Source organism: Fusarium pseudograminearum, chromosome 1 (genome assembly GCF_000303195.2).
Source record: "Fusarium pseudograminearum CS3096 chromosome 1, whole genome shotgun sequence".
In the NCBI taxonomy this organism is placed as follows: Eukaryota; Fungi; Ascomycota; class Sordariomycetes; order Hypocreales; family Nectriaceae; genus Fusarium; species Fusarium pseudograminearum.
Genome location: NC_031951.1, coordinates 10,212,433 through 10,240,104, shown reverse-complemented (window position 1 = coordinate 10,240,104; position 27,672 = coordinate 10,212,433). Strand labels below are relative to the sequence as shown.

Here is a 27,672-nt window from a genome sequence, read left to right as displayed (position 1 = left end):
ACGTTTCGTGAGATAAGCCAGCCCCGCGAATACACCAAACACCAAGCCATACCATGACTCATCCCATCACATTATGTATAATCGTACCGATTCCTTTAGTGTGTCACAATTCGAACAACTTGGAGAATCAGACCAAAGAGGAGTCCTCTTGCGACCTCCTCGATTTGAAGGCAGTCGAAAACTCTGCCAAGTGCTTCACCCGTTGCCGCTTGACCCATCACACCCATCAAAGCAGCTGGGAGGCCGCTCTGGATGAGTAGTCGGCGGGCCTTGATGCGAAGCTGTTCCTTCTCATCGGTTGTTAGCTCGGCTGGCCAAGTTGCACGCTCCTGCTCTGTGGGCATCACATTCTCGCGGACCTTGCGTAGTTGCTCCGCAATACCCGAATCGGACGTATTGGCGTCGATGACGGACTTTTGGATCAGTGACTGCACTGTCAGAAGTGAGGGGTTGCCTGGGCGGAGAAGGAATGATTTGGCAGCAGTCAATAGAGTGCGACGAATGTTCCACGCTGAAGACAATGTGTACATCTCGTTGATCACGGCAAACAGAAGCTCTACTGCCACACGAGTTTCAGGTTCTGAAAGTGCGGTGTATTGCTTAGCAGGTTTCAAGGACGCCCTCTTGCCGCTTGTGACCGAAGGAGGAGGCGTGGGAATCTCTTGAGAAGTCTTACGCTCCTGTGACTGACCCTTGGCACCGTTGTATTGCATGTCACTCTGGTTTTCGGGCAGACCGTAGTCGTCGGCGATCTGATCGGGTGGAGGCGGGAGCTTACTAAAGTCGAGGCTCAATGCGGAAGGAGATCGTAGTTGCGCAAGGCTGGGCGCACGACTGTGCTCCCGACTAGGAAGAGCACTCGCCGATGCCGAGCCCGACTCCTTACGCTCAGAGCGACTCGTACGGCCCTCTGCATCTGACTCGCTCTGCGACTGGTAGCTTGGACGACGTTCCATAGGAGGCATCTTCCCTGGCTGTAGCGATACGATAGACGAGCGCTGGCTGTCCATGCTATCTCGAGCTGAGCGAACGGGAGATCGTGCACCGCTTAGCTGAGCAGGAGGAGTCGAGAGGGAAAGACGACTCGGATTGGCCGTCAGATCTACTGACTGGGTAGACTTCCTGCTGAGGCCAGAAAATGTGTTGCCAAAAACTCCCGTGACGCCTCCAACTAAACTCTTGCCGCCCTCCACGGCACCCTTGGGTGCTGTGGTCAGCGCGTCTAGCATGCCTTTACCCATTGACTCCCAACCAAAGCCTGCTTTGGATTCACTGTGCGTGTGTCCCTTTGACTTTTCTAAGAATCGCTTCATTCCTTCGCTTTCGGCCAAGCTTTGATACCAGCAAGCGTCCCGAAGATACCTCTCTAGCTCACCGCGAAGAGACTCCCGTGTGTGAAGCTTCCAGTCAGGCAAGTCCTTGTGAAGTTCAGTGAAAGCAGTTGCACCAGAGATCGTGGCAATTCGCCTCAGAATTTCGTGGAGTGTCTCAAAATCAGCATATCGCCTCACAATCATCCATCCAGGATACGCAGTCACAGAAGGCTCGACCTGCACCCAGTAATCCCAGTTAGGCTTGTTGCGAATGCGGGTGGCTTCACCAGGAGTGTCGTCGTGAAGGGTAAGGGTTGCGTTGTGGAGAGTCAGTGGTGCTTTCTTAGGCGCCTCATCCTCTCCTTCATCTGCCACTTGTCCAGGCGGCACGATTTGGTCGAAACTGGTGAATCGAGTGCCATCCGACCGGCGGGGAGACGACTCAGGACTCGAAGAGTCCATCGGCGATCGTGGAGTGAGGGGAGTTTGGGAAAGATCGCTCTTTGAAGAGAACCCTTCTGGCGATGCGGTTACTGAGGTACTAGACATTCTCTTCTCATCTTTGGCGAGATCTGTGCTTGGTTCTTGAATAGAGGCCATCGAGGCGCGTTTTCGTCGGACTTCCTCTCGAGCAATCAATTCGTTCATGCGCTTCATCTCTTGCATAGCTTCGTCCATCTCTTCCTCTGCCTTGCTCAGCTTCTTCTTGTGACCAAGCGGTTCTTTACGTCGAGCCCGTTCGTTCTCTAGTGAACTGCGTCCAGGCTTAGCGATACCAATATTTCCGACGTTGCCATCCAGGTCAGCAAAAACATTGGCTGCTGCTATACTCGGGTCCGGTGCGCGTTTCATGCCAACATCAATTGCCTGGTTAAGATCCGGCTCGCCGGCTTCCAGCAGGTATACAATCCATCCGTTAATCCAATCGGCTTGACTACAAGTGTTCAACGTTTGCTCGAGAACCGAGTTTGCCAGAATCTCTCGCAGAAAGACACGGGCAGGGTCGCAGTTGTACGCGTTTCGGTCCATGAACCCTAGAAGGTCCTCGGCCACCATTTTGAATTTTGATGCTTGTTGACGTTGGTTCACGAGATTGGCCAAATGGCAGTCGGGGTTCGCTGCCAGATAATTGTATACAGCATCTGCGGCAGTCATATTGCTGTCTGGAGGGAGTTCGGAAAAGGCGGACGCAAGCTCAGACATGAAGACAATGATAATGGAGGATGAGTTGGTAAGAAGATCGAGGAACGTATCGGCGGGGCGCTTTCGGCTGAGGTGGTTCGAGACGGAGAGGACGTAAGATGTGAGGGTCTTGCGGCACGCCAAAGGAAAAGAGTGGTCTGCAGGAACAATCGGGTTGTACCACCATTTCACATAATCCTTGATGACGGCATCGACAAGTCCTCCGAGGGCTTCACGAGTCTCTGGTCGGAATTCGTCAAAGTTCTTCATAGTGAACTCCTCATCATCACTGCTGTCTTCTGGTTTTTCAGCCGCCTGGTTGGTTTTGGCCTCCAACAGTCGGCCTATAACATCAATACCTCGCTCGCCTCGCACCATCTTGGCAAGTTCGGGATTCCTAGCTTCCCATGATATGAACCCGGCTACTCCGCCGAATGCTCCGATGAGTACGAGTCCTAAACGACCCATAGTTATGTATGTGAAGGCAGCGAATCCGACTGCGACTCCAGCGAGGGAGCCAGGGGTCGCCGTAGCGAAGAAATGAATGACTTTCGTGATTGGAGTGTCATCTTCGGCCGTGGTCTTCGTTTTGGCCGTATTATTATTTGTAGATTTCATTAGGGTTTTATCGGGTGTCATGGTGTCGTTTGTTGTTATTGTGGCGATGCTGTCAGCAAGACCATTTGTATCTGGTAGTTTTTCTGTTGACGGTGGCTCCTCGTCTTGTGGATGTAAAAGTGCAGGTATCGGAGCGCCATTGAGCTCTATTGCCTTTGGTTTGGGCGGCGTCGCAAGGGAGACACCTGACTGAGGCGGATCTTGGTCTTGGAATGTGGTTGAAGTCATCGGGAATGGTGAGTGTTCTCGGTAGGTTTGTTCTTGGTACGCAAAGCAAATATTAATGGACGGCTGGAGCGGTCTCCCTAACGAATGAAGGAAGCGAAAGCGAAGAGGATTCTCGTAAGCATAGCAAAGTGGAAATGAGGAGAAGGACAAGAACAAAGTTGCGGGCAACGACACCAGAGAGAATATAGGAGAAAATGAGGCGGGCTGAAAAAAGAATTAAACGCAGAAACCGTGGAAGGTTTGAAATTTGTCTGGAACGCTGGTGGGAAATGGATGTCGCCGAACAGCCGCAGGTGCAGGTACAGGTATTACACTTGGTGTCGCGTGTGTCGTGGGACTTGGCTCTAAATTAGCGACCGCTGGAATTGCTTGTCTGTCGGATTTCAGGGGTGCGGCCCCTAAACCCCGGAGGTCGACAAGGCCAACTTAGGCCAACTGCCCCAGGCTTTTCATGCTGGCCGCTGTCCGCGTCACAAATAGTGGGCTTCAACTGCCATGATGGACTAAAAACGGCATCGAAGTCGTTGCTAGCCCCTAATTAAACTCCACCGGGAAACACGGCATCCAATCTTTATTGCTGGATGTCTTGTTTCGTTTGATTAGCCCTGCCAGGTTTAAATACCCTAGGTCGCCTTGACGCGATCGTTCGATCTCCATAAGGTCTGTTGAGAAGTTGAGATGTAGACCCGCTGAGTGAAACAAAATCTGCAAATGAGGCAGCTAGTGGTAGTGAAGTGACTGTATATGGAACAAGGGAGCGAGAAATTGGTACATGATATATTGATGGAATGAAACATGAAACTATGGCTTGAAGTCATTCCATTGGCTGTTTGCGAATTCGAGGTGGATGAATCTGACGTGACGTATCACGTGCCTTGGTGTCGCACTCATTACCGCGTGCCTTCCCTATCACACGCGTCTCACTACAGCAGGGTTCAGTGGCTATCAACCTGAACTTCAACTGAATAAGTCAACCGTTGATCAAAATTTTCATTCCTCTTCGATTTGTACATATATCCATTCTCATCAAAAGGTTCTCGATCTACTTATCATGGCCCGATACGCTTCCGCCAAGAAACGCGCCGCCGACTCTGATGATGAGCCTGAGATTGCGACTAAGAGAGTCAAGAATGCGACGTCTGTCGAATCCGATGGCAAAGATGACGATGGAAACCCCTTCTGGGAGGTACGCGACTGAGATTAACTAGCCATCTGGACCGCATGCTAAGTTGTGTTTATTAGCTATCCAACAAGCGCCGCGTTGGAGTGTCAGATTTCAGTAGCAAGACGTTTGTCAACATCCGAGAGTACTACGAGAAAGATGGCAAGACTTTGCCCGGCAAAAAGGTACGCCGATCGTAGTCGTGTTAGGCATCTTACTGATGGCTCCAAATAGGGCATCTCGCTCAGCATTGAGCAGTACAATGCTTTTCTGAAGGCTGTGCCGCGTATCAATGCTGCTTTGCGTGCCAAGGGTCTCGTTGTTGAAGGTGACACTGAGGAACTTGACACAGCTATGGAGATCGTCCCTACAAAAGTCAAGAGAGAACAAAAGAAGTCGCCAAAGGCCAACATTGAGACTACCAGCGAAGAGGAGGACTAAAAATGCATGAGTTTTCTTTTATCGCACGCTCAACGCTTTCGAGTATTGCGCGCTGAGCATGGAGTCAGGAGTAACGGGCTGAAGACCCTGGAGAATATCGAGTTGTATTAATGCAACTATCTTTAAGATGAGATGAATCTCAAGATTCTAGATGTAGTATCTCGAGGATCAATTAATGAAAATGGTTTTTTTTCTTTCGCCTGCAGCTTCATATTCGTTGGTGGCCAGCGATACTGGTAGGTACTAACCTTGGTGTCGAAGTTGCGGGTTCGAAGGCTCAAAGAGCGTAGTAACAGACAGTACTGTACACCAAAATAAAATAACACAAGAGTGCGATTTCAGATCTTGTTATATTTGGCTTTGAATCATTAATTTCAAGAATCCGGTGCACGGAACAACGTTTGCTGACCGAGCTTAATAGGCATATTCGTAGCACAGTTCTAGAGTACGTTAATAACCGTGTGCCTCTTTATCTGTAGCACTATTTTGACGACCTGAAACATGCTTGTAAAGGATAATCGAAGACATTTATAGATCAGCAAACCCTAATAGTCGATGTGTACCACAAAGACGTACAAAGCACTTACCTAAGTTGGCAGTTTCATTGTGATGGCACAGAATATAGTCTTTTACCATCTTCATTTATTGATGCGGTGTCCCCATCTATGTTTCGCCTTGCTTCATCGTCTGCTTGTCCTACCTATTGCTTGAATGCCAGTCTATCAAGCCAATGATTCTCTTTCTTCAAGCCTGGGATGTTCAGAAATGATCCCTAACGTACAGAGTACCAACGTTAAAAAAAGAAAATCAGATCGACAAAGAGAAAGGTTTATTGGTCAAGGAACTATTGGGCGGCTGTTGGAGCTTGGCAAATCTCTATCATTTTCTGTAGATCAAACACCTTTCATCTGCAACGTCGTAACCTGAGTTTCACATCTCCGCCAAGGGGCGGGTAGACGCGCAAGCCTTATTCCCGATAAGCTAGGACTCGACCAAACTCACACTGTTATAGTCTATTGCCAACTGAGTTATCTGCTAATAACTGTAAGTCTGTCATTCCACACATTTGAGACTCTAGAGTCTCGAACAATTCCATTGATCTAATTCGGCTAAAGAAAGATGATGTTTGTCGATCTTGGGGAATTCGCTTCGCCCCTCACCCAGCCCTTAAGATTTGACGAGATTCGAAGATCATGAACTTGATCAGCAACTTTGGAGTATGGCAATATCGGCTGCGGACTGCCGGTGGTGATCTAGTCGCCAGCCACTTTTGAAGTAGACTATTGCCATTGGTCTCCCTCGGCGTCTGCATGCATTGGATTGGATCTATTATCAGGTTCCAGGAGTTTATGGCCCCTGAACTAGAGGCTAAGTTGCGTTGACAGGCAGCAGTTATCTGAAATGCCTTATGATCAGGAACATCATCTGCACCGCCCATGATGCAGTACTCAAATTTCAGTGTGTACATACTAGTTTATAGCGGTAAAGCAGTCAGCAAAAAAGAAGCCAAGCCTCTAACAACAGGAGATGGATGGAGGGATGATGAATGTCCGGCTTTGGCGCCTTCCAAGCCCCTGGACCCAGCAAAAAATTGGATACGGGGTCTCCTATTCTGGGATGGATATTATTATTACTGGTTCTTTCCAGGCACGTTAACTTCTGACTTGTCCTCTCAAAGCCTTGTTTCACCTCTCGCATCTTACAATTGAAATCACTTGTTTTTCTTTTATTATTGATTGTCGCTTCATACTCCCGTCACTCATTAACTGTTGTATTCGTTGCACGCATAGTTTCTTTTTCACTGCGTTATTGTTATTCTGTTTCTCGCCAATTCGTGTCGGGGTTCACCATCGGCTCTTCCGTTCAGTGACGCAGTCTCAGTCTCGCCAAGAACAACCCATAATCCCTTCCATTCAGGCTCATTCAACTATCATCAATCTCAGGTTTCTGAAGGAACATTTCACAAACTTGAACGAAAATACCACGTGCACCTGGTTTCTCTCATCTTTTTCTTGATGTTCATATTGTCACTATCAAAAACATAACAAACTTCACATTTCGCCATCAACCGTGGAGATGCGTATCTCATGGCGTCTGGGCTCGGGGTACGTCGAGTCGGTGGATGACTATATCGGCGTTTTAGTGCCTCTGGAGGAGGCTCACCTTTACAGCCAAGCGGCAAAAGCTAAGACTGCGAGCCATGGAGGGAAACAGGAAGAAAACGAAATGGGTGATCTTGAGATGAAGGAAGAGTGTGAGGGTATGCTTGGAGGTGATGCTGCTGAGTACACCGTCGAAGGACTGCGAAAAGAGATGAGAGAAGGGCGACGAGGGCAATGGACGACATATGAGAGTGAGTCGAGTATTGACAAAGAACAACGAAACGGGAACTAACCAAGTCATAGTCAAGTCAAAACTCATGAACAAGGCAGTTGGAGATATTGGCATGGGCAGTTACAACTGGCAACTATTTGTCCTCTGTGGTTGTGGATGGTTCGCCGACAACCTCTGGATGCAGGGAGTGTCACTCTGTCTCCCATCGTTATCAGGCGAATTTGGTGTCGATGAAAAGACAGTCCGATACACAACGAGTGCTCTCTTCATTGGTCTATCCATCGGAAGTTTCTTCTGGGGTATTGGCTCAGATTTCCTGGGTCGTCGCATCGCGTTCAACATGACCCTACTCATCACCAGTGTTTTCGGTATCATGTCCGCCTATGCCCAAAGCTGGGGTAGCGTCTGTTTCTTCTTCGCTGCCCTTGGCTTTGGAGTCGGTGGTAACCTCCCTGTCGATGGAGCTCTGTTCCTCGAGTTCCTTCCTGATGCTTCCAGCGCTCTGCTTACACTGTTGTCCGTCTGGTGGCCCTTCGGACAGCTCGTCTCGTCTCTAATCGCATGGTTCTTCATTGGCAACTGGCCTGTCGAGCAGGGTTGGAGGTACTTTATCGTCACTATCGGCATCGTCACCTTTGCCATGTTCGTCGTCCGATTCTTCATCTTCCACCTTTTCGAATCTCCCAAATTCCTCCTCAACAAGGGCCGCCAACACGAGGCAGTTGCTGTTATCCACGGATTGGCTTACCGCAACGGCACAAGGACCTGGCTCACTTCAGAACTGCTCGACCAGGTTGCTTGTGAGGACGGTGATGATATGGCTCATGTTGCCGAAAAGAAGGTTCCCGCCCTTTCAACCATGGGCGTTATCCAAGAGAAGCTCAGGTCCTTCTCCGGAGAACGTCTGCGACCTCTTTTCCAGAACAAAACTCTCGGCATGGCCACAGGTCTCGTCTGGTTCTGCTGGGCTACCATCGGCATGGGTTATCCTCTCTTTAACGCCTTCCTTCCCCAGTACTTTGCTCGTGCGCACAACGAGGCCTCGGGTAACGTACAATCCGAAACAGACACCATTTCTTCAGACACATACCGCAACTACGCCATCGCCTCCGTCATGGGTGTTCCTGGCTCTCTGTTGGCCGCTTACCTAGTCGACCATCCCTCCCCCTTCCTTGGTCGCCGTGGAACATTGGCCAGCTCTACGCTTCTTTCTGCCATTTTCCTTTTCCTCTTTGTCTTTTACGGCACAACCTCAACAGCCCAGCTTCTCATGTCTTGTGTTGAAGCGTTTGCACAGAACATTATGTACGGTGTTCTCTATGCTTTCACACCCGAGATCTTCCCTGCGCCTGTTCGCGGTGCGGGCACTGGTGTCGCCAGTTTCCTCAACCGAATTACTGGTCTCATGGCACCCATCATCGCCGCCACTGTTCCTGGTGATGGTGCTACTACTCCTATTATCATGTCTGCCGTTCTCATTCTTTCGGCATTTGTTGGCATCTGTCTCATTCCTATCGAAACAAGAGGTGCTTCACGCCTTTGAGTCATCAATATTTCGTTTAATTATCAAGCGCGGCTCCTGGCAAAGTCCAAGACGCTGCATAAAATCCACATGCGCATACTAACGACCTGGAGTCAAAGAGTGGTCTTGGGTGTGGCTTACATTTTATCGTGTCATTTACAATGGGGGTTTGGTTGTGCATTCAACTTTGGTGTTATTCATAAAGGTGCCTGTTTGGAGCAGTCTAGGTCTATTTAAATTGTGCAATAACGAATTGATAAGCATTGCCTATCGGTTTCCTTTAGCGCCTGCTGGCGCATCAACTCTCCTCTTCCTCAACGATGTTCCCATAGCGTCTCTCACCATAGGATCCGCTCTAATGGTGTTTTGCACAAGCCATTCTCTCATCTTGCCTTGCAAGTTGGTCCTTGCTTCAGCGTCGCCCTTGAACGGAGCCATTTCCATATCCAACAATCGCAAAGCGTCGCTGTCTAGCTGCTTGGCCAACATCTCAAGTCGGTTTAAGCTTTGGCGAAGTGCCTTTTCATCTTGCTCCTCGGACTTTTCCGGCCCAGTGATCATTACTGCAACAAGTGGGCCTATCTGGTTCAGAGCAATGTAGAAGGTTATGGTTAACCTTCGGGCCAGCGAGATGACCTGGAATGGGAGGTATGGTGGCAGAGAGGTGATTCGCGCAAGGACAGCGTTGACAGTGTTGACGAACGGCGGAAAATCGGGGCGCGTTACTGCTTGAAGCTCAAATACGCACAGGGCGATAAGGACAAGCCATCGGTAATATTTGCCAAAGTCCATATAGCCAAACAGGCCCAGAACATAAATTGATGCAGCGGCAACAGCGTAGTGAGGCAGAATGCCCGAGACAACACCACGAGTGACAAAGTCCCTAATAGTAACACACTTCTGCCAGCGCGCAATTTCAGGTCCAAAGCGCTCGTAGGCAAACCTCTTGGCAGAGTCCTGCAGTGTATCGCTGGCAACTTTCAGATGCATAAAGAAGGCGGCCGAGTCACCAGCATCCTTGCCTGCCTTGTCAGGGTGGTGCATAGCAGCCAGTCGACGGAAGCGCGTCTTGATCTCGCGGTCGGCAGCGTCAAGGGGCACGCCGAGGTCGGCATAGTAGGAGGATATGCGACGCTGTTCGTAGTCGGCTTCGAAGATTGTGTAGCAGAGGTAGGCAGCGACGACGAGGATGTGAATGTTGCGTCGATGCGAGTTGTAACGGGCAGAGCCAGGAGTAGGCTTTGGATCGCCGGCGCGAATGGTGAGGCCGTAGTAGATAGTCTGGAGCCAGCCTGTTGCAAGCTATAAACATGTTAGTAAACAGATACAAGGAATCGTTCAACAAAGAAGTGCATACGCCTGGGAGAAAGGCCCAGCCTATCATGGACAGATAGCCAGACATGGTGGGCAACGGGAGCACTTATTGATGCTCTATGACTTTTCGAAAGTGTGTGTACATGAATTTTAAAAATCCAAGAGTAGTGTGTCGAGTCGGATGTGTAATACAACTTGGCCTTTTGTGAAGTGGCCAGGTTGTAGTTCGCACTTAGTCTAGAGATTGCGCTGGCAGTTACAGCCCAGGTGTTCGTTGATGTTTTGTTAGAGCTCCAGTGCGTCAGAGTGGGTCTCGGCTTTAATGTCCTCCAACTTCCATATTCCATGTCACTCATATTAAATGTCTAGGTAATCTGACTATCAAATCCAACACCTGTCAAGATTATACAGAATCATTCGGGAATTTCACATGAGTTTGCTCAAAGATGATCAGCTCCGAAGTACGACTCTATAATCACTCATCTCTGGTCGTTAAGACAAAAGTATACCTACCATGTTCAAGTGCAACAAATCATATGCCAGAACCCCATCATGGGAGCATGGCAATCATTTTATCGCATTCACACCATTATTCCCGTTGATCCTTGACTTCGAGATGCCCCCCAGATCACAAGTTGTAATTACGGCAACCAGGTGACGGGGATCATGGGCCAACCATTCGGGTGTTACATCCAAACACCATCACCTACAAAGCCATGCTGCATAATAAAGATGCTGAATTGGGGCACTTCCACCGGCACACCATTGACCTATTGCTATAAGTTGTGGCGATATATACAAACATGATTCGCTATTGCGACCGCTTGGAGCATATTGTTGGCAGATATGTTTATGGCATTAGCCACCGAGCATGAGGTCAAGTCGAGCTTAAATACAGGTAGGCTCTATCTCAGTTTTAAGTTCCTCTCGACGGTTTTACTCACCATCTTCCCCTCTGTAAACTCTTTGTATCCTCGCCCGTTGCAATGTTTCCGTTGCATATCATCGTCTTTTCGTTCTTTACTGTTGCAGTGTGGGCTGCATGCAACGGTCATGATGAGCTGTGCAAGCGCAAGTACTCGGAAATCGCCTTCATCGGAGCTCACAACAGTGCCTTTGTCGGTAAACAGCCATCCCAAAACCAATACATCTCAGTGACAGAACAACTCAATTTCGGCGTACGGTTCTTGCAAGCTCAGACGCAAGAAAAGAATGGCGACATACAAATGTGTCATACTCACTGCTGGTTGTTGGACGAAGGTCCTATAGAAGACTACCTGGAAGACATATCAAGCTGGATGGCAAACAATCCAGACCAGGTTGTGACATTGCTTTTGACCAACCACGACGCTTTGCCTATCGAGAAGTTTGATGCTGCGTTCAACAGCACGGGACTCAAAGAATATGTTTTCCGGCCAGAGAAGAAACTGGCTTTGGGCGAGTGGCCAACTCTTCAGAAACTTATCGATGATGGGACACGTCTCCTAGTATTCATGGGTATGCATACACAAAATCGATCGTATATGATGTAACTAACTGGTTTAGACTATAACATGGATGAGAGCAAGGTTGGTTACATTATCAACGAGTTCGACTACTTTTGGGAAACGCCTTTTGGTGAACTCAATCCTTCATTCCCTACTTGCGAAGTTGATCGGCCTGAGAACGGAGACCCTGCTGAGCTGATGGGAATTATGAATCACATGCTCAACGACAATGTTCTCGGTATCATTATTCCGAGCCAGCATCGTGCAAAACAGACCAATTCGGCAAAGTCAATTCAAGGTCAGGTAGACCTCTGCCAGGGGGAGTGGAGCACAAGACCAAACGTTATACTTGTGAGTTGCTCGTCTATCTTGTAGAGTTCTGGACTAACGTTTACAGTTGGACTGGGTCAACGTTGGAGATGCCATGAAGGTTCAGCTGTCGTTGAACGGATTGTGAATAACGACGAACAGTACAATACCGCTAGCGATCTTTTCAGATACTTAATCATACTATCTTACCCGTTCACTTTGATTCAATGTCAAACAGTATCAGAAAGCTTGATCCGAACTTACAGCAAAACGGACAACGCTCCCAAGCCATGATACCAACGTTTAGACCATTTCTATGCTTAGGTCTGCACCTTGGTCCTAAGCTTAGGGCTGGCTTTACCTACCTGGCTATCATGTTACCTCTTGAGTTGATTCAGCGCTCGAATCTTCAACAACCAGAGCAGCCTCAACTGTTCAACCAGCGTAATTGGTTTAGTGGTAAAATTCTCCGTTGCCATCAGCAAGGTTCGGGGAGCCCTGGGTTCGATTCCCAGATTACGCAGCTTATTCTTTTGCCTTTCTTGAGTCTGGACATCCTTTTTGCTGTGTATTGGTGATGTTTTTGTTTGTTGGCATTCATGGTGGTGTTGGTGTTGTTGGTGACATGTTGTGCGGTATGTAAGCATCGGCCTTTGATTGGCTGTGACGTAAATCTGAAGTTGATCAGGGGGAAGGTGCCTGGCTACTGCAGGGTCATCCACTAAACTGATCCCCTGCGCAGCAACAAGACACGCTAAATAAACTCTATTCAGGTACCGACATCTTATTCATCACACATGACTTATGGAAGTTGATCTCAAATTAATGTCGACAATGAAACAGGAACACGAGCAATTGTTTGTTTCTCTGTATCGCCAACCCATCACCTGTAGAAGATACACACAAATCAATGTCGTTAACTGTACATGTCTATTCAAAACCTGCCAAGCTCCCCCCCAATGTGCCCCTTTCTTTTTCTGGAATGAAAGTGCACTCAATCACTAATTCTTTTGCCTGTGATACTGAACAACCAAGCTCTTGGCTAGACAATTCGCGACAAACATGAACTGCCCAATTGGGCCTGTAATGTGACATATATATTTCCGCTTTTATTGGGTCTGTCGCATTTATCCAGATTGGATTCAATGGGCTGCATAGATAGATTGAGGCCGCCATCACCAATTGCCGTGTCATCTGTCTCGTCCGCACTTCAACACGACTAGCGGCGCGCCTCCTCCTTTTCGGCTTTGTCTCCCTGATTTCCTCGTAAATAAACCACGGGGCAATATCCTCAATTGAGCAGCCTCTTCCCATTTTCTGTTCCCTTTTCCCCTAGTTTCGCCTCTGGTTTTCTTCTCCTACTTCTTTGTTTTTATCTAGGTCGTATCTTCTCCATCATCTAATTCCCCCACATTCTCCAGACCGATCCCCAGAAATGTTGCTTCGCAAGCTCGGGCGAGCCTTGGCAGTGACAGCAGGTGAGTTAATCATGAATCAATTCTCGTCGCAAGCATCGCAATGCTCGATGCCATTGCTGTAACTAATCATCATTCTCTTCGCAGCTCTCTTACCCGTCGCCTTCGCCAAAGGCAAAGATGATAGCGGTCAATCCACCTTTGTTTCCCCGGACGGTGATGTAGCTTTTGCCATTGACATTGGCGAGAATCGCGACACCGAAGTTTACTTCAGTATTCGTGTCAAGAAGAGCCGATCATGGGGTGCTGTTGGCCTCGGAAGCGACGATATGCCTGGAGCTCTGTATTTCATGGTATACAAGAGCCGGGACAGCGGCAAGGTTACATTTTCCCCACGACTTGCCTACGGTCACTACGAACCATATTTCTGGGACGGGATGGATGTCGAAATTCTCAGCAACAATACAGGACTCATCGACGATCATATGGTGGTGTCAGGCCGTTGCAAGAGCGGATGCCGCAGCTGGCCTTCGCATGGCGGAAACAAGGGATATCTCGATGTTTACTCAGACGACAGCAAGGCTATCTTTGCTTTTGGTCCCAAGGAAGATTTCTACAGCAACAACAAAGATGCTTCTGTGAAATACCATGCGGGATACGGCACCTTTTCCATCAACATCGACAGAACACACGGCGATTCTGAGCTACCATTTCTTGACGATTCAACAAAAGATGTCGGGACCAAGTTGATATACGACAAGAAAGCCAAGCCAAACTGGGCATCGCCGCTTCATGGAGTTTTCATGGTTCTTTCGATTGTGTTCCTCATGCCAGTTGGAGTTGTTCTGCTGAGATCTGGAGGCTGGGTAAAGTGGCATGCTCTCAACCAGACCATTGCGACTCTTGGCGTTTTCGCGGGTTTTGGAATTGGTGTTGCAAACAGTTTCTACTATCAAAGGGTGCGTTGTGTTGTATGCGCATTTATATGTATCTTTAACTAACATGAATTTAGTCTCGAAGCTTTGATGATCCTCACCAAATTATTGGGTTTGTTGTCACTGGTTTGTTGCTTGGGCAATTTGGCTTGGGAGTGATGCATCACACTCAGTACAAAAAGACTCAAACTCCTACTCGGTACGGCAAAATTCATCTCTGGGTCGGTCGCATCATCCTGTTCTTCGGTACACTAAACGCATTCATGTGAGTATTTGGCAATCCGCTGTCGTGCACTTATCACTAATAAACCGTCAGGGGCTTCACATTCGCTCTCAACCGAAGATTTGGCATGCTTCTCGCTCTCCTCATTATCTTCATCACCATCACCAGCCTCATCCTGATTTACGGTCGTCGATATCTGGACAAGCGTCGCCTGGGTCCTCGAGGTCCCGGTCTGGCAGGAGGTTCTCAGCAATACGCCCCGCCGCCATGGAGACAGCCTCCTCAGAACACAGGCTACCCATCCGATCCTCCACCAGGATATCAACCCCCGTCAAACCAAGGACTTGGTGAGGTTTCACCTGGAATGCGCTCGCCATCGCCATGGCAGTCGCACAAAGACGATGAGGCGGATATGAATCTGGGACGTGAGCAGAGGCCAAGGGAGTTTTCTTAATGAGATTTTTTGGGGCAGCACTTTTGGCGTTTGGGTCACGTATCGCATGAGCATTAAGAGATTGGTATTGTTTACGACATGGTAAACCTATATGGAAAAAAAATCAAGTGATTAGCCTTATGCCCGACGTTGTAAGATAAAGACCAATTTTGGCGGTTCAGGGTAGGCTATAGGCATATTATCTCAAAGCTGGCCTTGTTTCCCTGTCATAATCATGAATTAATATAGTCTCCATAAAGTGGTATTGTGATTGTCGTTTGTGTTTTTCTGTTTTTCTGTTGTATCGAGATATTTCAGTTAGTTACAGTGTGTTGTGTTGTATTCCGAATTTATGCATTGCCGACGTCGGATGTCGAGATACCAAAAATTGGCTCAACTATAATTGCCTAAGCTTTACTTCCCCTAGTAACATTTATCAATTACATTACACAAAAGCGGGAATTTCAAACCATCGCCATGTCAGTCAAAGTCAATGTCGGAAACCTGAGCCTCAGGATCAAAACGATTCCTCTCACACAAGAGGAGTTCGCGCCTTTTGGAGACGTGGTCTACAATCCTCGACCCAGCCTTCTTCCTTCTAAATACGCATCTCAAAGCGGACATCTCCCATACAGCGGCACGTCGGCCAACCAAGGATCAGCAATTCGTTATGCCGATGTCAGCAAGCCTCAGGATCTTCTCTCACAAGCTCCCAGCAAAGATGGCCGATTGATCATGAGCCAATTCGTCTGCGAAGCACGAACCTTGGCACCTGCAAAGGATGACCTAACTCAGGACGAGTTCGCCGTCAACATCCTCGAGCGCCACCCTTTCACTTCTCAGACGTTTGCTCCGTTGGCGTCCACCGCTTCGAGCTACCTGGTCATCGTGGCTCCCACTCTGCCCCCATCTTCTCAAGATGAGGGTCTCCCCGTGCCAAGCGGTGAAGGCCTACCTGGTAGAGGACTACCCGACCTCAAGTGTCTACGCGCCTTTATAGCAACGGCCAAACAGGCTGTGACCTATGCGGCTGGAACGTGGCATGCCCCAATGGTGGCTCTGGGAAGAAAGGAAACTACTTTAGATTTCTTGGTCGTTCAATTCTCCAGTGGAGTCGATATCCAAGACTGTCAAATTGTCACTTTTGAGGGACATGACTCCAAGGATGCTGATATCAAGGTCCGCCTTCCGCGAAGCGGAAATATTGTCGCGAAGCTATAGCCTAAAGAAGACTGGCGATATTCGAGGACCAGTAACTGCGTAATTTAATGGTGGCTGAGTACAGATAGTTGATATGTAATTTAAATTATAGGCCTCGTTTACTAATAACTGACTTGCCTACGATATTGATGCCCTGTCAAGGCTGTTTCACTAATCTCGAAATAATTCAGCTGAAATTTGAACATGACTCTAGGTATGCTAGGATACGAGGAGACAGGAATAGTTTTCTCATACAAACATGAGCTTAGTCATCGTGCATTCAAGACATGCCACGATAGACAAGAAACTGTTCTTATAGCTGCTGGTTGGCCCTTGGAAATCCGATTCAGAAACTCAACTCAGATTTGATAATACGAAAGGCTATCAACAGCCTTCTATCTGAGCCGAAATGGTAGCTCAATTCGAATCGGCCGAGGCCCGCAACAAGCTCGAGGATCTCTCTGGAATCCAGCTCAGGTCAGGCGAGAACCCATACAACGCACTTATCAAGGCATGCAACGACGACGCTGTGAGTAGCACTTTCTGCGGAATAACTGTCATGTAACTCACCAGGCCAGGCTGAGATCCAAACCCTCTACTCAGTGCATAGGACCAAGCGAAATGCTCAACAGGCGGAGAAGTTCTTGGCCAATGGCTTTGAGGAGCTCATTATTGACCAGACCCTCCTCAGGCTCGAAGACCCGACGGTAGAGCCAGGTTTCCTTGATAGTAGGAATTGCTTGGTCTTCTGGGCTCGCCCCCCGGATCATATCATTCGACTGGCTTCCAAGGTGAATGATCTCCTGAAGAAGTCCGCACCAGGTAAGAGCATTTGGAGTCAAACCAATTGTATGGAGCTAACAGTTGACAAGGTGTCTGGCTTATGCCTTCGCACAGGATGCATTTGACGGCTCTTGAGGTTGCCTTCTCCAAGACTCCTCAGGAAATCGCTGCCTATGTTTCTACCTTGAGGCAATCTATCCCTGCCATCGTCAACTACCCATACTCACACAGATCTCGTCTCGTCAAGCCTATGGTCTCCTATGACTTGTCTGCCTTTGCCCTCTCATTCCTACCTGCCTCAGGTGAAGCATCGCTCTCGCCACCTCTTACAGAGCCTGTCGAAACAGAAGGCATCACGCAGGGAGACAGCTACACTTACCACCACCTCCGTCGGGATGTGTATGATAAGGTCCAGGAGGGCGGCGTGGTCGTTGGTTCCAGGTACCAAGTTCCCAGTGCACACATCACGCTTGGGCGTTACTTGAACCACGATGACCATGACACGCCGGAGAAGAGGGCGAACTGGGTCAAAGCCATTGACGAGATCAACGCATGGCTCGAGAAGGAGGTTTGGGATAACCCTGACTCCGAGTACAACGGCGAATGGCTTGTTGGTCATGAGCGAGGACTTGATGCGCGAAACGGTACGCTGTGGTACGGAGGCGGCAAGACCATCATGTTGGGAGAGGGATTTTAAGAGTATATCGAGTATTAGACCTATAGACCTATACACCGTTGCTGTTTTGAAGCTTGCTGAACCATAACCATGACTCATAAGCCGCCCCCTCCCCTCACCCATCGTGAGCGGTGCTGAGGGGTAATGACTCAACGAACAAATCTTGTTCATCACCGGATAGGCATGTTCTCGTGTTGTGGTTTTGAAAGTTGTGTTGGTGCAACACAGAGATTTTTTCTTTTCATTCATTCCCTATGAAACAAGCCTCAAACCGAGGGCGTGTACCTCCTTTCGCCTGTGTCCATCCATGATGCCCAAATGCCGCCGAGGTAGGCATAGAAATGGTGACCCTGAGACCCCAAACACAAAGCACTTAGAAAACGAGAGCAGCACCCTTTGTCTTCTTGTCACCACTGCAGTCTTTGTTAGCACCGTCCTAATCCATAAGTTCCAGTAATTGACGTACCCAAGCTCGAAGTGCTTGCATCGCTTCAGCGCCAGCTGGAGCTTGGTCTTGCACTTGACACACTCCAATCGAAGGACAACCTTCTTGGTGGTCTTGGCCTTCTTGTGGAAGACGGGCTTGGTCTGACCACCGTAACCGGACTGCTTGCGGTCATATCGACGCTTACCCTGGGCGAACAGGGAGGCCTTTCCAGCCTTGTACTGGGTGACCTTGTGCTGGGTGTGCTTGCGGCACTCCTTGCCCTTGCAGTAGGTGTTACGGGTCTTGGGAATGTTGACCTGTTGGATCCAGAGTGTTAGCCATCTGGTCATGCTCGAGTGTCAAGACCTCTATTGGATCTCGCCATGCCGAGTCGATGGTCGCCCGAGACAGTTTTTTTTTTAGAGAAAGGGTTGAATCGTCGGAAATGTTTCGAAATGGCGCAATGGAGTGACAGTTGAATTGTCGTCGACGATCGAGGTAAGGCGTTGGTATTTCCGAAATTCGTGTCCCCTCGCTTTTCAAAATTTCATCCCACTTTCTCCAATATTACTGTCATCGTGCGGGCGGTCGACGGGCGCATGGCGGGAAACAATGGCATTGCATCACATATTTGGCAAGATGCTGAGGCTATTGCCGACTCTGATCAAAGGCTTTGGACTGCTGCGACGTACCATTTTGACGACGATGTGCGGTGCCGTTTGGGTGTGTTTGGTGATGCAAGTTCCAAAGACTGACTAAAATTGGGGGGTTTTGGTTATTTCGAACTTTGTGGGCAGTTGACCCTACCTGCCCCATTCGGGCGGTGTGGCACTCGCTTGCATGCGCCACATTTGGCCTGAAATTTAGGGCTGCCATGATCAGCGCCTCATCACCGTGAGGCTAAGGGGCAGTACGTACTTTTGGAGCTCACCCCACGAAAGGACAGACAACGGCCCCACCTCGGATTGAATCTCAGGCGCATCACCAAGGTGTTCTCAAGGGACGTTTTCAGGGACAACACTTATACGCAATTGTAAAGAATCATACAAGCAATAACCGTCAAAATGGACCCTTACTCTACCGAAGGCGAATTGATCAATATCCACAACTACTTCCACCAGGGCCAGTACCAGGAAGTTGTCGACTTCGACACCTCGTCCTTCTCCCCTGACAACGCCCTGCCCGTTCGCGTCCTAGTCCTCCGAGCTCGACTGGCTCTTGGCCAAGCAGAAGATGTCCTCGACGAAGTGAAGGGTGAATCCGAGCCCGAGTTCCAGGCTCTTGGTGCTCTTGCTGAGCTGAACTTGGGCAAGACCGATTCCGCAGTCCAGACGATCGAGAAGCTTGTGTCTTCAGCCGCCGACAACACAACGGTTCAGGTTATTGGAGGAACAGTTCTTCAAGCTGCTGGGAAATCTGAGGAGGCTCTCGCTCTCCTTACCCAACATCAGGGAAGCCGTATGGAAACATGAAGCTTAACTATGCTGAGAATTGTGCTGACCGCTATTATCTAGTCGACGCCGTCTCCCTTCTCGTTCAGATTCACTTGCAACAAAACCGAACCGACCTCGCCCTGAAGGAAGTCTCCGCTGCTCGGCGATGGGCCCAGGATAGTCTCTTGGTCAACTTGGCCGAGTCTTGGGTTGGATTGAGAGTGGTAAGCATGGTACAACTACGCGTGACGCCTTTTGCTAAGACAATATAGGGTGGTGAGAAGTACCAGCAGGCTTTCTACGTCTATGAAGAGCTTGCCCAAGCTCCCTCAACTTCATCAGTACGCAGTCTTGTCTCGCAAGCTGTCTGCGAATTGCACCTTGGACGAACAGAAGAGGCACAGGCTGCCCTGGACCAGGCTTTGGAAAAGGATGCCAACAACGCCGATGCCATTGCCAACTTGCTCGTCCTCAATGTCATCTCTGGCAACAAGTCCGATGAGTTTACACAGTAAGTTTAACCCCTGCATGCAGTAATTTGATACTTACGTCTTGCAGGAAACTTCAGAGCGCCAAGCCTGATCACCAGTACCTAGTCGACTTGGAAGAGAAGAGCGCCCTGTTCGACAGAGCTGCCACGAAGTACAGCCCCAAGGTTTCAGCATAATTTTGAACTTGGGTGTATGAATTGCTAGATTTAATGATGGGCACACGGTTGATAGAAGAATTGTATCCCTTAGCGACGAGTATTGAGATCTTGTGTATGTGTTGCGCCGTAACAGCTGGCAAATGGCGTATGTAGTCTCTCTACCTTTACGAGAAGTTGAGGAAAGGCCACGGTGATGGAAATAGAACAAAAAGTCTTTCTTTTTACCAGGTTATCGTCTCGCAATCTGTTACTGTGAGCGTATTCCATGGGTTGGTTCTTATTTGTGGCTCTGATTACCTACTAGTATATATATCTTTACATCCACTTAGTCAAACTTCTAACGACAACTTTGTATGATATCATTAGTATGGAGCAAATGACCACAGGTCGCGAAACCTATCATGCGCGCACGGAAATGGCCATTCGAATCGGAACAGGCCGTAAGGTCATGATGCATGAGGATATTTTATTCGGTTGAGCGGACTTATTTGCCTCGCTCATAAGTTAAGAAACCAGAACACCCATAATCTGAGGAGTCCATTCTTTCTATCGCCGTGAATCCTGAAGCCCCATCATAAAAAAACAGAAGAAGCTCATGTACCCATTGTCATAAACGCATCGTGACGGCCCACACGAAACTCCCGTATTTCCCAGCCAAGATATCATCATTCGCTAACGCTCGACTCGGCTCTGAAGCCTTGTTACAAATCTTTCCCTCTAAGCAGGCATGAATTGATCATTTCTTCTTGTTAGGGAACTTGGGAGCACCAATGTCGGTGCCTCGAAGCTTGACATTGAGCACGCGCTCCATGGCGCCGAGCACCTTTTGGTCAGGTGCAGCACTACCTCGCTCGAATTCGGCGACGATAGCCTGGGTGGTGTTGCAGCGGGTAGCGAGATCCTTCTGGGTCATCTTGGGCTCAATCTGCTGTCGGGCCTTTGCGATGACGTCGCCAACAGTCTTGCCGATGGTGTTGGGCTTGATGATGTCGTCGGAACGGTCAACCTTGGTCATACGTTGACCCTCGGGTGCGGAACCCTGTGTAGAGTATTAGTTGATGCGTGCATTATTTTGGTATTCGTTGTACATACGGCGTTGGCAGAAGAGTACTTCTTCTCGGTGGAGAGACCTCCAGCTCGTTGGGCAGCGTTGAGAGCAGCCTTTCCTCGAACGACGGTCTCTCGCTGAGCATTGCCGGGGCCACGAGCGCGGCTGCCGATCTTGGTTGCGGTATCCCAGTCATCCATTTTGAAGTTTATAATGTGGTTTGGAAATGTGTATGTGTGGTTGAAAGTGGTTCGGGAGTCGGAAGGAATTATGATAAGGAAGAAGGGTTGATTGTTGCGTGAGTGAGAATGGAATATAGATTCAGCTGGGGTTCCGGGCGACAAAGAATTTATGGAGAAGGTGATGGAATGGGTGGAGGGGCTCGAGGGGGCACTGAGTCAATCGGCGGAGGTTTACAATTGGCACCGTGCATCGGTGGCCTCTTCTCCTGGGCTTACTGCGTGCTGCGCCCAGCGGTGCTCTGCCCTGGAAATGACAGTGCGACAGTGGCAGACTGTAGGTGCGAACTTTGTTTCGCACCGCCACTGGTGGCTTATTCACTCGCCTCTTCCCAGTCCATGGAAGGTGCTAGACTTCTGCCAGGACCCTTCCATTTTTCTGCAGGGTTTGATCTTAAAGACGGCCTGGCCGGCCTGGGATCTGGATCTGCTCAGGTCGGTATGACTGTTAGAGAGAGAGAGATTCAATCAATGACGACAAAGCGGGACTGCTAGAAAGTGATGCACTCATGTTCAGTCTGATAGCATTTTCCGTCCATAATTTTATGCACATATATTCGTGTTATATATTATCGTCAGTGATTGATGACTAACCAGTTTTCACTTTGTACCTGAGACGTTGACTGGTTGTTGTATAGATCCAGTGTCCCTTATTGGCAATCTATCAGTACCTTGATGGACAACACCAGAACCTCGGCATGCCTACGTAATTATTGAACTGAAACTACTTTATATATTCAAATATTTATTCCCCTCTTCTCTCTCTTGTGTGTACTCTCGCCTGTGCCGGCTGGGAGTTTTCCTTAACTTCATCAAAAGACATGCCCTCCCCTTGACCTTGCTTATGGACGGCTTGTCTGAGGACTCGACTCTTCTGTCGGCCGTCCTCGTTGCTGACTTTATTGACCGAGTTGCCGAAAGGTGGTTATATCTCTTGATCGCTACCTTGACCATATGGCTGTACCATTCTCTGGTGGGCAGCCCTGATGTTTGGCTTATCCTAGGCTTTATAGCATGGAAACACTCAGCGGTCACCATCCTTTTACGATATATCGGCCTGAATCAAATATCTCTCATCACAATAATTGCTGCGGTAACATGCTTCTTTGGATATAATGTCCTGCAAAGGCTGGTACCCGACACCAACAGTGGTCAAACTGGCGACCCTCGACCAATGCTTGTACCTTGCCGAATAACACACTCTCGGCTGTTCCCCAAGAAGCATTCGTTTTCTTATCCATATCTTGCTGTTGGAGCTCCAGTAAACTTTACAGAGAACAGTGATGGCATGATATCAATCAATGGGCCTAATCCATCAACTTGGATTTGGGGTCTATTCAGACTAAAAGCTTGGTTCAGTATAGATGCTGCTCACCATTTTCAACGACAATCTTCAAACACCAGGTTGCGAGGCAAGCTAGACACTTATCTGGGATCTGCGGTTCGTGACCCCATGAAAATTCGACTGGCTCCGAACTGACAGTAATAGGATGTCGATCCATCGCAATACCCTCATGCCTACCTTGTGACCTCGCCGCCGCTTCTTGGTTTTGGCTATAGCCCAGTGTCGTTTTGGTTTTTGTACTCCAACGACAAGGTATTTTCGGCAATAGTTGTCGAAATGCACAACATATTTGGGGAGAGACATTCCTATTTCGCCGCTCGAAACTTCGAGGCTGAGGCCAAGCACATACAGGATCGAAACTCGGATAACCAAAAGCTTCAACTAACTCAAGTCAAGGCAACAGTACAAAAGGAATTCCATGTGTCGCCATTCAATTCTCGCAAGGGTTCTTACTCGGTACTTGCGAGCGATCCTCTTGGACCTGACATGTGCGGGTTTCGTGAACTCGACATTACCGTCAATCTCTTCTCGTCCAAAGGCTATCCAAAGCTTGTGGCAAAGTTGGTTTCCGAAAAGCAAGCAATTGATCCACGTGAGATGAGTGTTGTCCAGAAGGCCAGCTTCATCTTGACTTGGTTTTGGTCAGCAGTTGCTACCCTTCCTCGATTCATCAAGGAGTGTGCCGTTCTTCTGTACAGACACAATCTTCACTTTTGGTACCGACCCGAACCTCGAAAAAACAGTATAGGTCGGCCAAGCAGTGACACCGAGAAGGTTCTTGAAAGAGTGTTTCGCGCATATCTCCGGAACCTTGTCGAGCGATCGCCTACGCCAGTCGTCGTTCGATACACGCCTAGCGGAGATGCTGAAGTCTCTGAAGAGGTATTGAGATCGCCTTTGGCAACCCATTCAAGCGAACCTGCAGGCGAGATCAAGATCAAGATTTTGACACCAGTCTTTTATTCACGATTTGTTCATTATGCGCATGATTCAGAGGCTGTCTTTTGTGAGCTTGCTGAAAGCTGCACATTTTGGACCGACAAGCCCGAGCAATTGACAAACATATTTTTGAAGAAGGGATCACCGTCTCTTCATACGTCAAGTATCATCGAATATGCTTGGTTTCAGCTCATCAAGAGCATGAGACGCCGACCGCGAAAGATCGAAAGACCTTTGACATCTGTAGGCAAATCGCCACCCCCGACTGCCGGCATTGACATTCGAGGTTTTCGCATTTCATCTATAGACGCCTTTGTACTTGGGCAAGAAGATGCCGAAGCGAAGAGGGCGTACAGAAAGGCAGTCCTTCGAGTATTTGTGGCCGACCGCATCACTTTTGGAAGTACGGCCCTGCTTGGCATGATGGAGCTTCTGGGAAGAGCAGGCATCTCATGGACCCTAGCGTTTCTTATCGCTCATGACTTCTCATGATGAGCATACAGTTGGTTGCCCAAGGTCCCCCAGGACTCAACACTTCAAGATGGGAGATAGGAGAAACCCGTGTTTCATCAGCAGTGATACATATTCACTTTTCATGCTCTAGGTCTACCTGGAAAGAACTGCGCTTTGACCGACACTGGATACGCTTGATACGACCATAGGAACAGGCTAAACTGGCGTTTCGAGATCCTTTACGCCAACCAATCAGCATCACGAACCTTGAAGCCCCAGTGTTGAGCTCTCCACTGCCCCGCGACTTTCATCATCGCTTTGATTAAGCTGTGAGGAAGCTCGCTCAAGGCTGTGTTTTTTGTCTGAACAGAAGTCAATGGCTACGTGAGTTCCTCTAGCGATAGTCATAATGGGTCTTGCTGCAACCGAACGATACTACGGCACTCCTGGAAAAGCCCAACACATGCGTGTCAAATACTCCTAATTCCAAATACATACTATCGTATAAGCCCCCGCTTGGTCAACCTGCAGGTTGGTCCCCGAAGAATTACAAATTCCTCAGTCAACGTCACACGGCACTTTGTTTACCAGGGGCGTCCAACGAGCCAAGGCTGATGATTTGAGATAATGATACGCATGCACGCCAATGGGATAACGCTACATGTCGATAATGTTCCGACGGTCCGAGTATCTGGAATTCATTGATACCTTTTCCATTGATGGCTTGCCAAGCACTTCATGATATCGTCAAAGGAGTTCAGACTAGACTCGACGATGATGTGGGCTTTTGGTTAAGCTCTACTCTAGTCCCATCAACGCATGACATGCTTATACAGGCATTGCAAACAAATACTGTCTCGTACAGTCGCACCCAAAATATGCAGCTCCAGTTAATGAAGACAACACACCCCCAAGCTGAATATCTTGTCCAACGTCATCCAATCACCGCCCCACCAACAAAGGCTTTCCCTGTTCATCATACCGTCACCCTTCACATTTGCCAACAGGAGTTCGGGACTTGCCTTTACCCCGCTACGACCCCTCATAGAGCTTTCGAGAGCTCCTCATAAGCTTTAAAAAGGCCGTCGTCTCCCAGATTCGAAAATTGTATTAGTCCAGACATTCATCGCCAACTTTGAACAATACACCAGCTTCTATTCCTTCCAAATCTTTCACAATGCCTCTCTCCGGACACTGCCTCTGCAAAGCCGTCACCTACAAGGTTGACGATGAGCCTCTCGTTGTTGGCTACGACCACTGTGACGACTGCCAGCGCCAGAGCGGTTCCACCTACTGTGAGACTCCTTTCTCTGGACACGCGATCAGAACAATTGAACAAAGCTAACCTTGTTTTCAGCCCTCGTTGCTGTTGTCAAGAAGGACAAGCTCACCATCAACGGCCCTGTCAAGACCTACTCCGGCACCAAGGGCTCTTCTGGCAACATTGTCCACCGTCTCTTCTGCTCCGAGTGCGGTTCTCCCATCGCCCACGACCCCGATGCCGCCCCTGAGATCATCGCTCTGAAGGCTGGTACTCTTGATACCGAGATCAAGAAGAACCTCAAGCCTGTGAGTACCACCAATTGGGTAACCAATTCACAATAACTAACATTTACCAGGACACCGAGATCTGGACCGTCGGAAAGCTGCCTTTCTGCCAGGAGCACCTCGCCAAGCCTTTCAAGCACATGCCCGAGTAAGAAGTTGCGTGCTAGGATATGATTATGATAATGTAACGAGCCGTTAAAATGAGGCCGAGTGCCCGAAAATAATATAGTGGAAGAATACAATCACCTCACAAACAGTCCGTACCTGTTGTTGATCCTCAACCAGTGACTGAACCACAATCTTGGGTACTGTGAGCCATACGATTACATGGTATATAATTCTATTTCCATTCATTCATTGGACATTGCTTTATATAAATAATAATAAGTAGTCATGTATGCGAAACTCTGCCACTGTATTAAAAGGGTATCTAAATAGTGTATCTTGCTATCATGAAAACGTTCAATCTATCTCTCATCAAACTCATACTTCTTTTCTTTTCCTAGACTCCATTTAAATACCAACAGTAACCACCAAGCTCATGCAAGTGCAATGCACACAAACACCATGACAGCCGTAGCCATCATGACTGCGGGCTTCACATGCCCCGCGGTAGCAGCCTCAGGGAATGCCTTCTGTATACGACCAGTTTCGCTGGCGTGCGCGGTAAAACAGCTTGCTGTCCCACAGTCGTAACCGTCAGGGCAACATCCAGCGACAGGGCCAGCGTCTCTACCACAAAGGAACCAGCCATCCGCACATGTCGATGCGGGTCCAGGAGCAGGTGGCGCATCGGTTGCGAGAACGACGATCGTGGCGCCGTCGGTGACGATGGTAGTTGAAGGAGCTGGGCAATTGTGCGTATCACAGTTTCGATCGGTTCGGCAGCAGCCTCCGCCGTGAGTTGCGAGACAGCCATAGAAGCCCGTGGGACAGCCTGTTTGTGTATCTCCATCTTCGGACGAGGTGGTTACAGAGGTGCCAGTTGGACGATAAGGTGCGATGCTAGTGACGGAGCTAGTAGCTGTCGTAGGTGCAGTCACGGTGCCTTCCGTCTCCGTTTCTGTCTCAACCTCGGAGACAGTCGTGGGCTCTGGTTCTGCGGTTGTCTCAGCTTTTGTCTCGGTCGTGGGCTCCACTGTAGGCTCTGCGGTTGTCTCCTGTGCAGCTGTAGTCGGCGCTTGGGTTGTGCTTGTCGGTGTCGCAGAAGCACTTGGGACACCTGTTTTGCAGTTAGTACCGACCCAGGAGCGGAGCACCAGTGCATCTTCACTTACATCCAAGACCTTGACATACGTATCCTGGGATACAGCATCCGCCACCCAGGGATTCCGGGCAACTCGCGGCTTCAGATGGACATGACCCAACACCCCCACCACACGAAGCCCCGTCTGGACAGCACGCGACGCCTCCAGCAACACTATCTCCAACCTCAACACAATATGTTCCTTCTTGACAGCATTTGACCTCTGGGTTGATGTCAGAGCAGATGTTCATCCCCTTAGGACAAGACGATCTCCTCTGCAGCAACGCTAATGCCTCTGCGGCACGACGTAACATGCTATCCCGGGATTCTTCACTATGAGGGGCAAATGCTGGGCGATAGAACCGCTCAGTGCCGTTAAGTTTTAAAAGTTCGTCATCCTGATTATCTAGGAACGATATCGCAGCGGCAGCAGCATCGCGGGGAGAGAGTATTTGAAGCGGCGCAAATGCGAGATGCTCACGGAGGAGTTTATCGTTGGACCCGGGAGCGAGCTTCTTGATGGCTGTTGGCGAACTCGATTCGGCGGTAGCTTGTGAAGGCAGTAAAGCGGCAAGAGAAAACAGTACTGTAGAAACGGGCCGCATCTTTGTCTACTAAGTGACTAAAGTTGAGGAATAGATAATCCAAGAACTCCGTGTATTGTGTCTTGACTAAAGTGTTGGCGGTGAAATTGAGATGAGAGGCTCTTACACCGCCACGCAATACCGAATGACCCGTTGTTAGGCGAAATATCGCCTATATGAAAATAA

At 48.9% G+C, this 27,672-nt stretch overlaps 14 protein-coding genes across 14 annotated transcripts; 9 read left to right on the top strand and 5 right to left on the bottom strand.

The window, feature by feature from the left end:
* Positions 1–95: 95 nt before the first annotated feature.
* FPSE_03689 (uncharacterized protein) lies at positions 96–3,341 on the bottom strand (the record flags this gene model as incomplete). The annotated part of the gene is made up of 1 exon (XM_009256808.1): positions 96–3,341. One exon carries the CDS (start codon positions 3,339–3,341, stop codon positions 96–98), a length of 3,246 nt encoding a protein of 1,081 aa, XP_009255083.1.
* Positions 3,342–4,392: 1,051 nt separating this feature from the next.
* FPSE_03690 (uncharacterized protein) lies at positions 4,393–4,944 on the top strand (the record flags this gene model as incomplete). The annotated part of the gene is made up of 3 exons (XM_009256809.1): positions 4,393–4,527; positions 4,584–4,688; positions 4,738–4,944. 3 exons carry the CDS (start codon positions 4,393–4,395, stop codon positions 4,942–4,944), a joined length of 447 nt encoding a protein of 148 aa, XP_009255084.1.
* A 2,076-nt stretch (positions 4,945–7,020) lies between these two features.
* Positions 7,021–8,821, top strand: FPSE_03691 (uncharacterized protein; the record flags this gene model as incomplete). The annotated part of the gene is made up of 2 exons (XM_009256810.1): positions 7,021–7,297; positions 7,350–8,821. The coding sequence occupies 2 exons, from the start codon at positions 7,021–7,023 to the stop codon at positions 8,819–8,821; spliced, it is 1,749 nt and encodes a 582-aa protein (XP_009255085.1).
* A 246-nt stretch (positions 8,822–9,067) lies between these two features.
* On the bottom strand, positions 9,068–10,202 carry FPSE_03692 (uncharacterized protein; the record flags this gene model as incomplete). Its single annotated transcript, XM_009256811.1, has 2 exons — positions 9,068–10,102; positions 10,158–10,202. 2 exons carry the CDS (start codon positions 10,200–10,202, stop codon positions 9,068–9,070), a joined length of 1,080 nt encoding a protein of 359 aa, XP_009255086.1.
* An 898-nt stretch (positions 10,203–11,100) lies between these two features.
* Positions 11,101–12,058, top strand: FPSE_03693 (uncharacterized protein; the record flags this gene model as incomplete). Its single annotated transcript, XM_009256812.1, has 3 exons — positions 11,101–11,611; positions 11,660–11,952; positions 11,999–12,058. 3 exons carry the CDS (start codon positions 11,101–11,103, stop codon positions 12,056–12,058), a joined length of 864 nt encoding a protein of 287 aa, XP_009255087.1.
* Positions 12,059–13,345: 1,287 nt separating this feature from the next.
* On the top strand, positions 13,346–14,937 carry FPSE_03694 (uncharacterized protein; the record flags this gene model as incomplete). The annotated part of the gene is made up of 4 exons (XM_009256813.1): positions 13,346–13,388; positions 13,473–14,284; positions 14,338–14,525; positions 14,577–14,937. The coding sequence occupies 4 exons, from the start codon at positions 13,346–13,348 to the stop codon at positions 14,935–14,937; spliced, it is 1,404 nt and encodes a 467-aa protein (XP_009255088.1).
* A 456-nt stretch (positions 14,938–15,393) lies between these two features.
* FPSE_03695 (uncharacterized protein) lies at positions 15,394–16,137 on the top strand (the record flags this gene model as incomplete). The annotated part of the gene is made up of 1 exon (XM_009256814.1): positions 15,394–16,137. The coding sequence occupies one exon, from the start codon at positions 15,394–15,396 to the stop codon at positions 16,135–16,137; it is 744 nt and encodes a 247-aa protein (XP_009255089.1).
* Positions 16,138–16,525: 388 nt separating this feature from the next.
* On the top strand, positions 16,526–17,596 carry FPSE_03696 (uncharacterized protein; the record flags this gene model as incomplete). Its single annotated transcript, XM_009256815.1, has 3 exons — positions 16,526–16,645; positions 16,695–16,938; positions 16,989–17,596. The coding sequence occupies 3 exons, from the start codon at positions 16,526–16,528 to the stop codon at positions 17,594–17,596; spliced, it is 972 nt and encodes a 323-aa protein (XP_009255090.1).
* Positions 17,597–17,948: 352 nt separating this feature from the next.
* On the bottom strand, positions 17,949–18,697 carry FPSE_03697 (uncharacterized protein; the record flags this gene model as incomplete). The annotated part of the gene is made up of 3 exons (XM_009256816.1): positions 17,949–17,988; positions 18,042–18,319; positions 18,695–18,697. The coding sequence occupies 3 exons, from the start codon at positions 18,695–18,697 to the stop codon at positions 17,949–17,951; spliced, it is 321 nt and encodes a 106-aa protein (XP_009255091.1).
* A 369-nt stretch (positions 18,698–19,066) lies between these two features.
* Positions 19,067–20,102, top strand: FPSE_03698 (uncharacterized protein; the record flags this gene model as incomplete). The annotated part of the gene is made up of 4 exons (XM_009256817.1): positions 19,067–19,460; positions 19,517–19,659; positions 19,708–19,946; positions 19,994–20,102. The coding sequence occupies 4 exons, from the start codon at positions 19,067–19,069 to the stop codon at positions 20,100–20,102; spliced, it is 885 nt and encodes a 294-aa protein (XP_009255092.1).
* Positions 20,103–20,820: 718 nt separating this feature from the next.
* FPSE_03699 (uncharacterized protein) lies at positions 20,821–21,332 on the bottom strand (the record flags this gene model as incomplete). Its single annotated transcript, XM_009256818.1, has 2 exons — positions 20,821–21,123; positions 21,177–21,332. 2 exons carry the CDS (start codon positions 21,330–21,332, stop codon positions 20,821–20,823), a joined length of 459 nt encoding a protein of 152 aa, XP_009255093.1.
* Positions 21,333–22,992: 1,660 nt separating this feature from the next.
* FPSE_03700 (uncharacterized protein) lies at positions 22,993–24,147 on the top strand (the record flags this gene model as incomplete). The annotated part of the gene is made up of 1 exon (XM_009256819.1): positions 22,993–24,147. One exon carries the CDS (start codon positions 22,993–22,995, stop codon positions 24,145–24,147), a length of 1,155 nt encoding a protein of 384 aa, XP_009255094.1.
* Positions 24,148–25,285: 1,138 nt separating this feature from the next.
* FPSE_03701 (uncharacterized protein) lies at positions 25,286–25,808 on the top strand (the record flags this gene model as incomplete). Its single annotated transcript, XM_009256820.1, has 3 exons — positions 25,286–25,403; positions 25,466–25,677; positions 25,728–25,808. 3 exons carry the CDS (start codon positions 25,286–25,288, stop codon positions 25,806–25,808), a joined length of 411 nt encoding a protein of 136 aa, XP_009255095.1.
* A 387-nt stretch (positions 25,809–26,195) lies between these two features.
* FPSE_03702 (uncharacterized protein) lies at positions 26,196–27,507 on the bottom strand (the record flags this gene model as incomplete). Its single annotated transcript, XM_009256821.1, has 2 exons — positions 26,196–26,878; positions 26,934–27,507. The coding sequence occupies 2 exons, from the start codon at positions 27,505–27,507 to the stop codon at positions 26,196–26,198; spliced, it is 1,257 nt and encodes a 418-aa protein (XP_009255096.1).
* Positions 27,508–27,672: the final 165 nt, after the last annotated feature.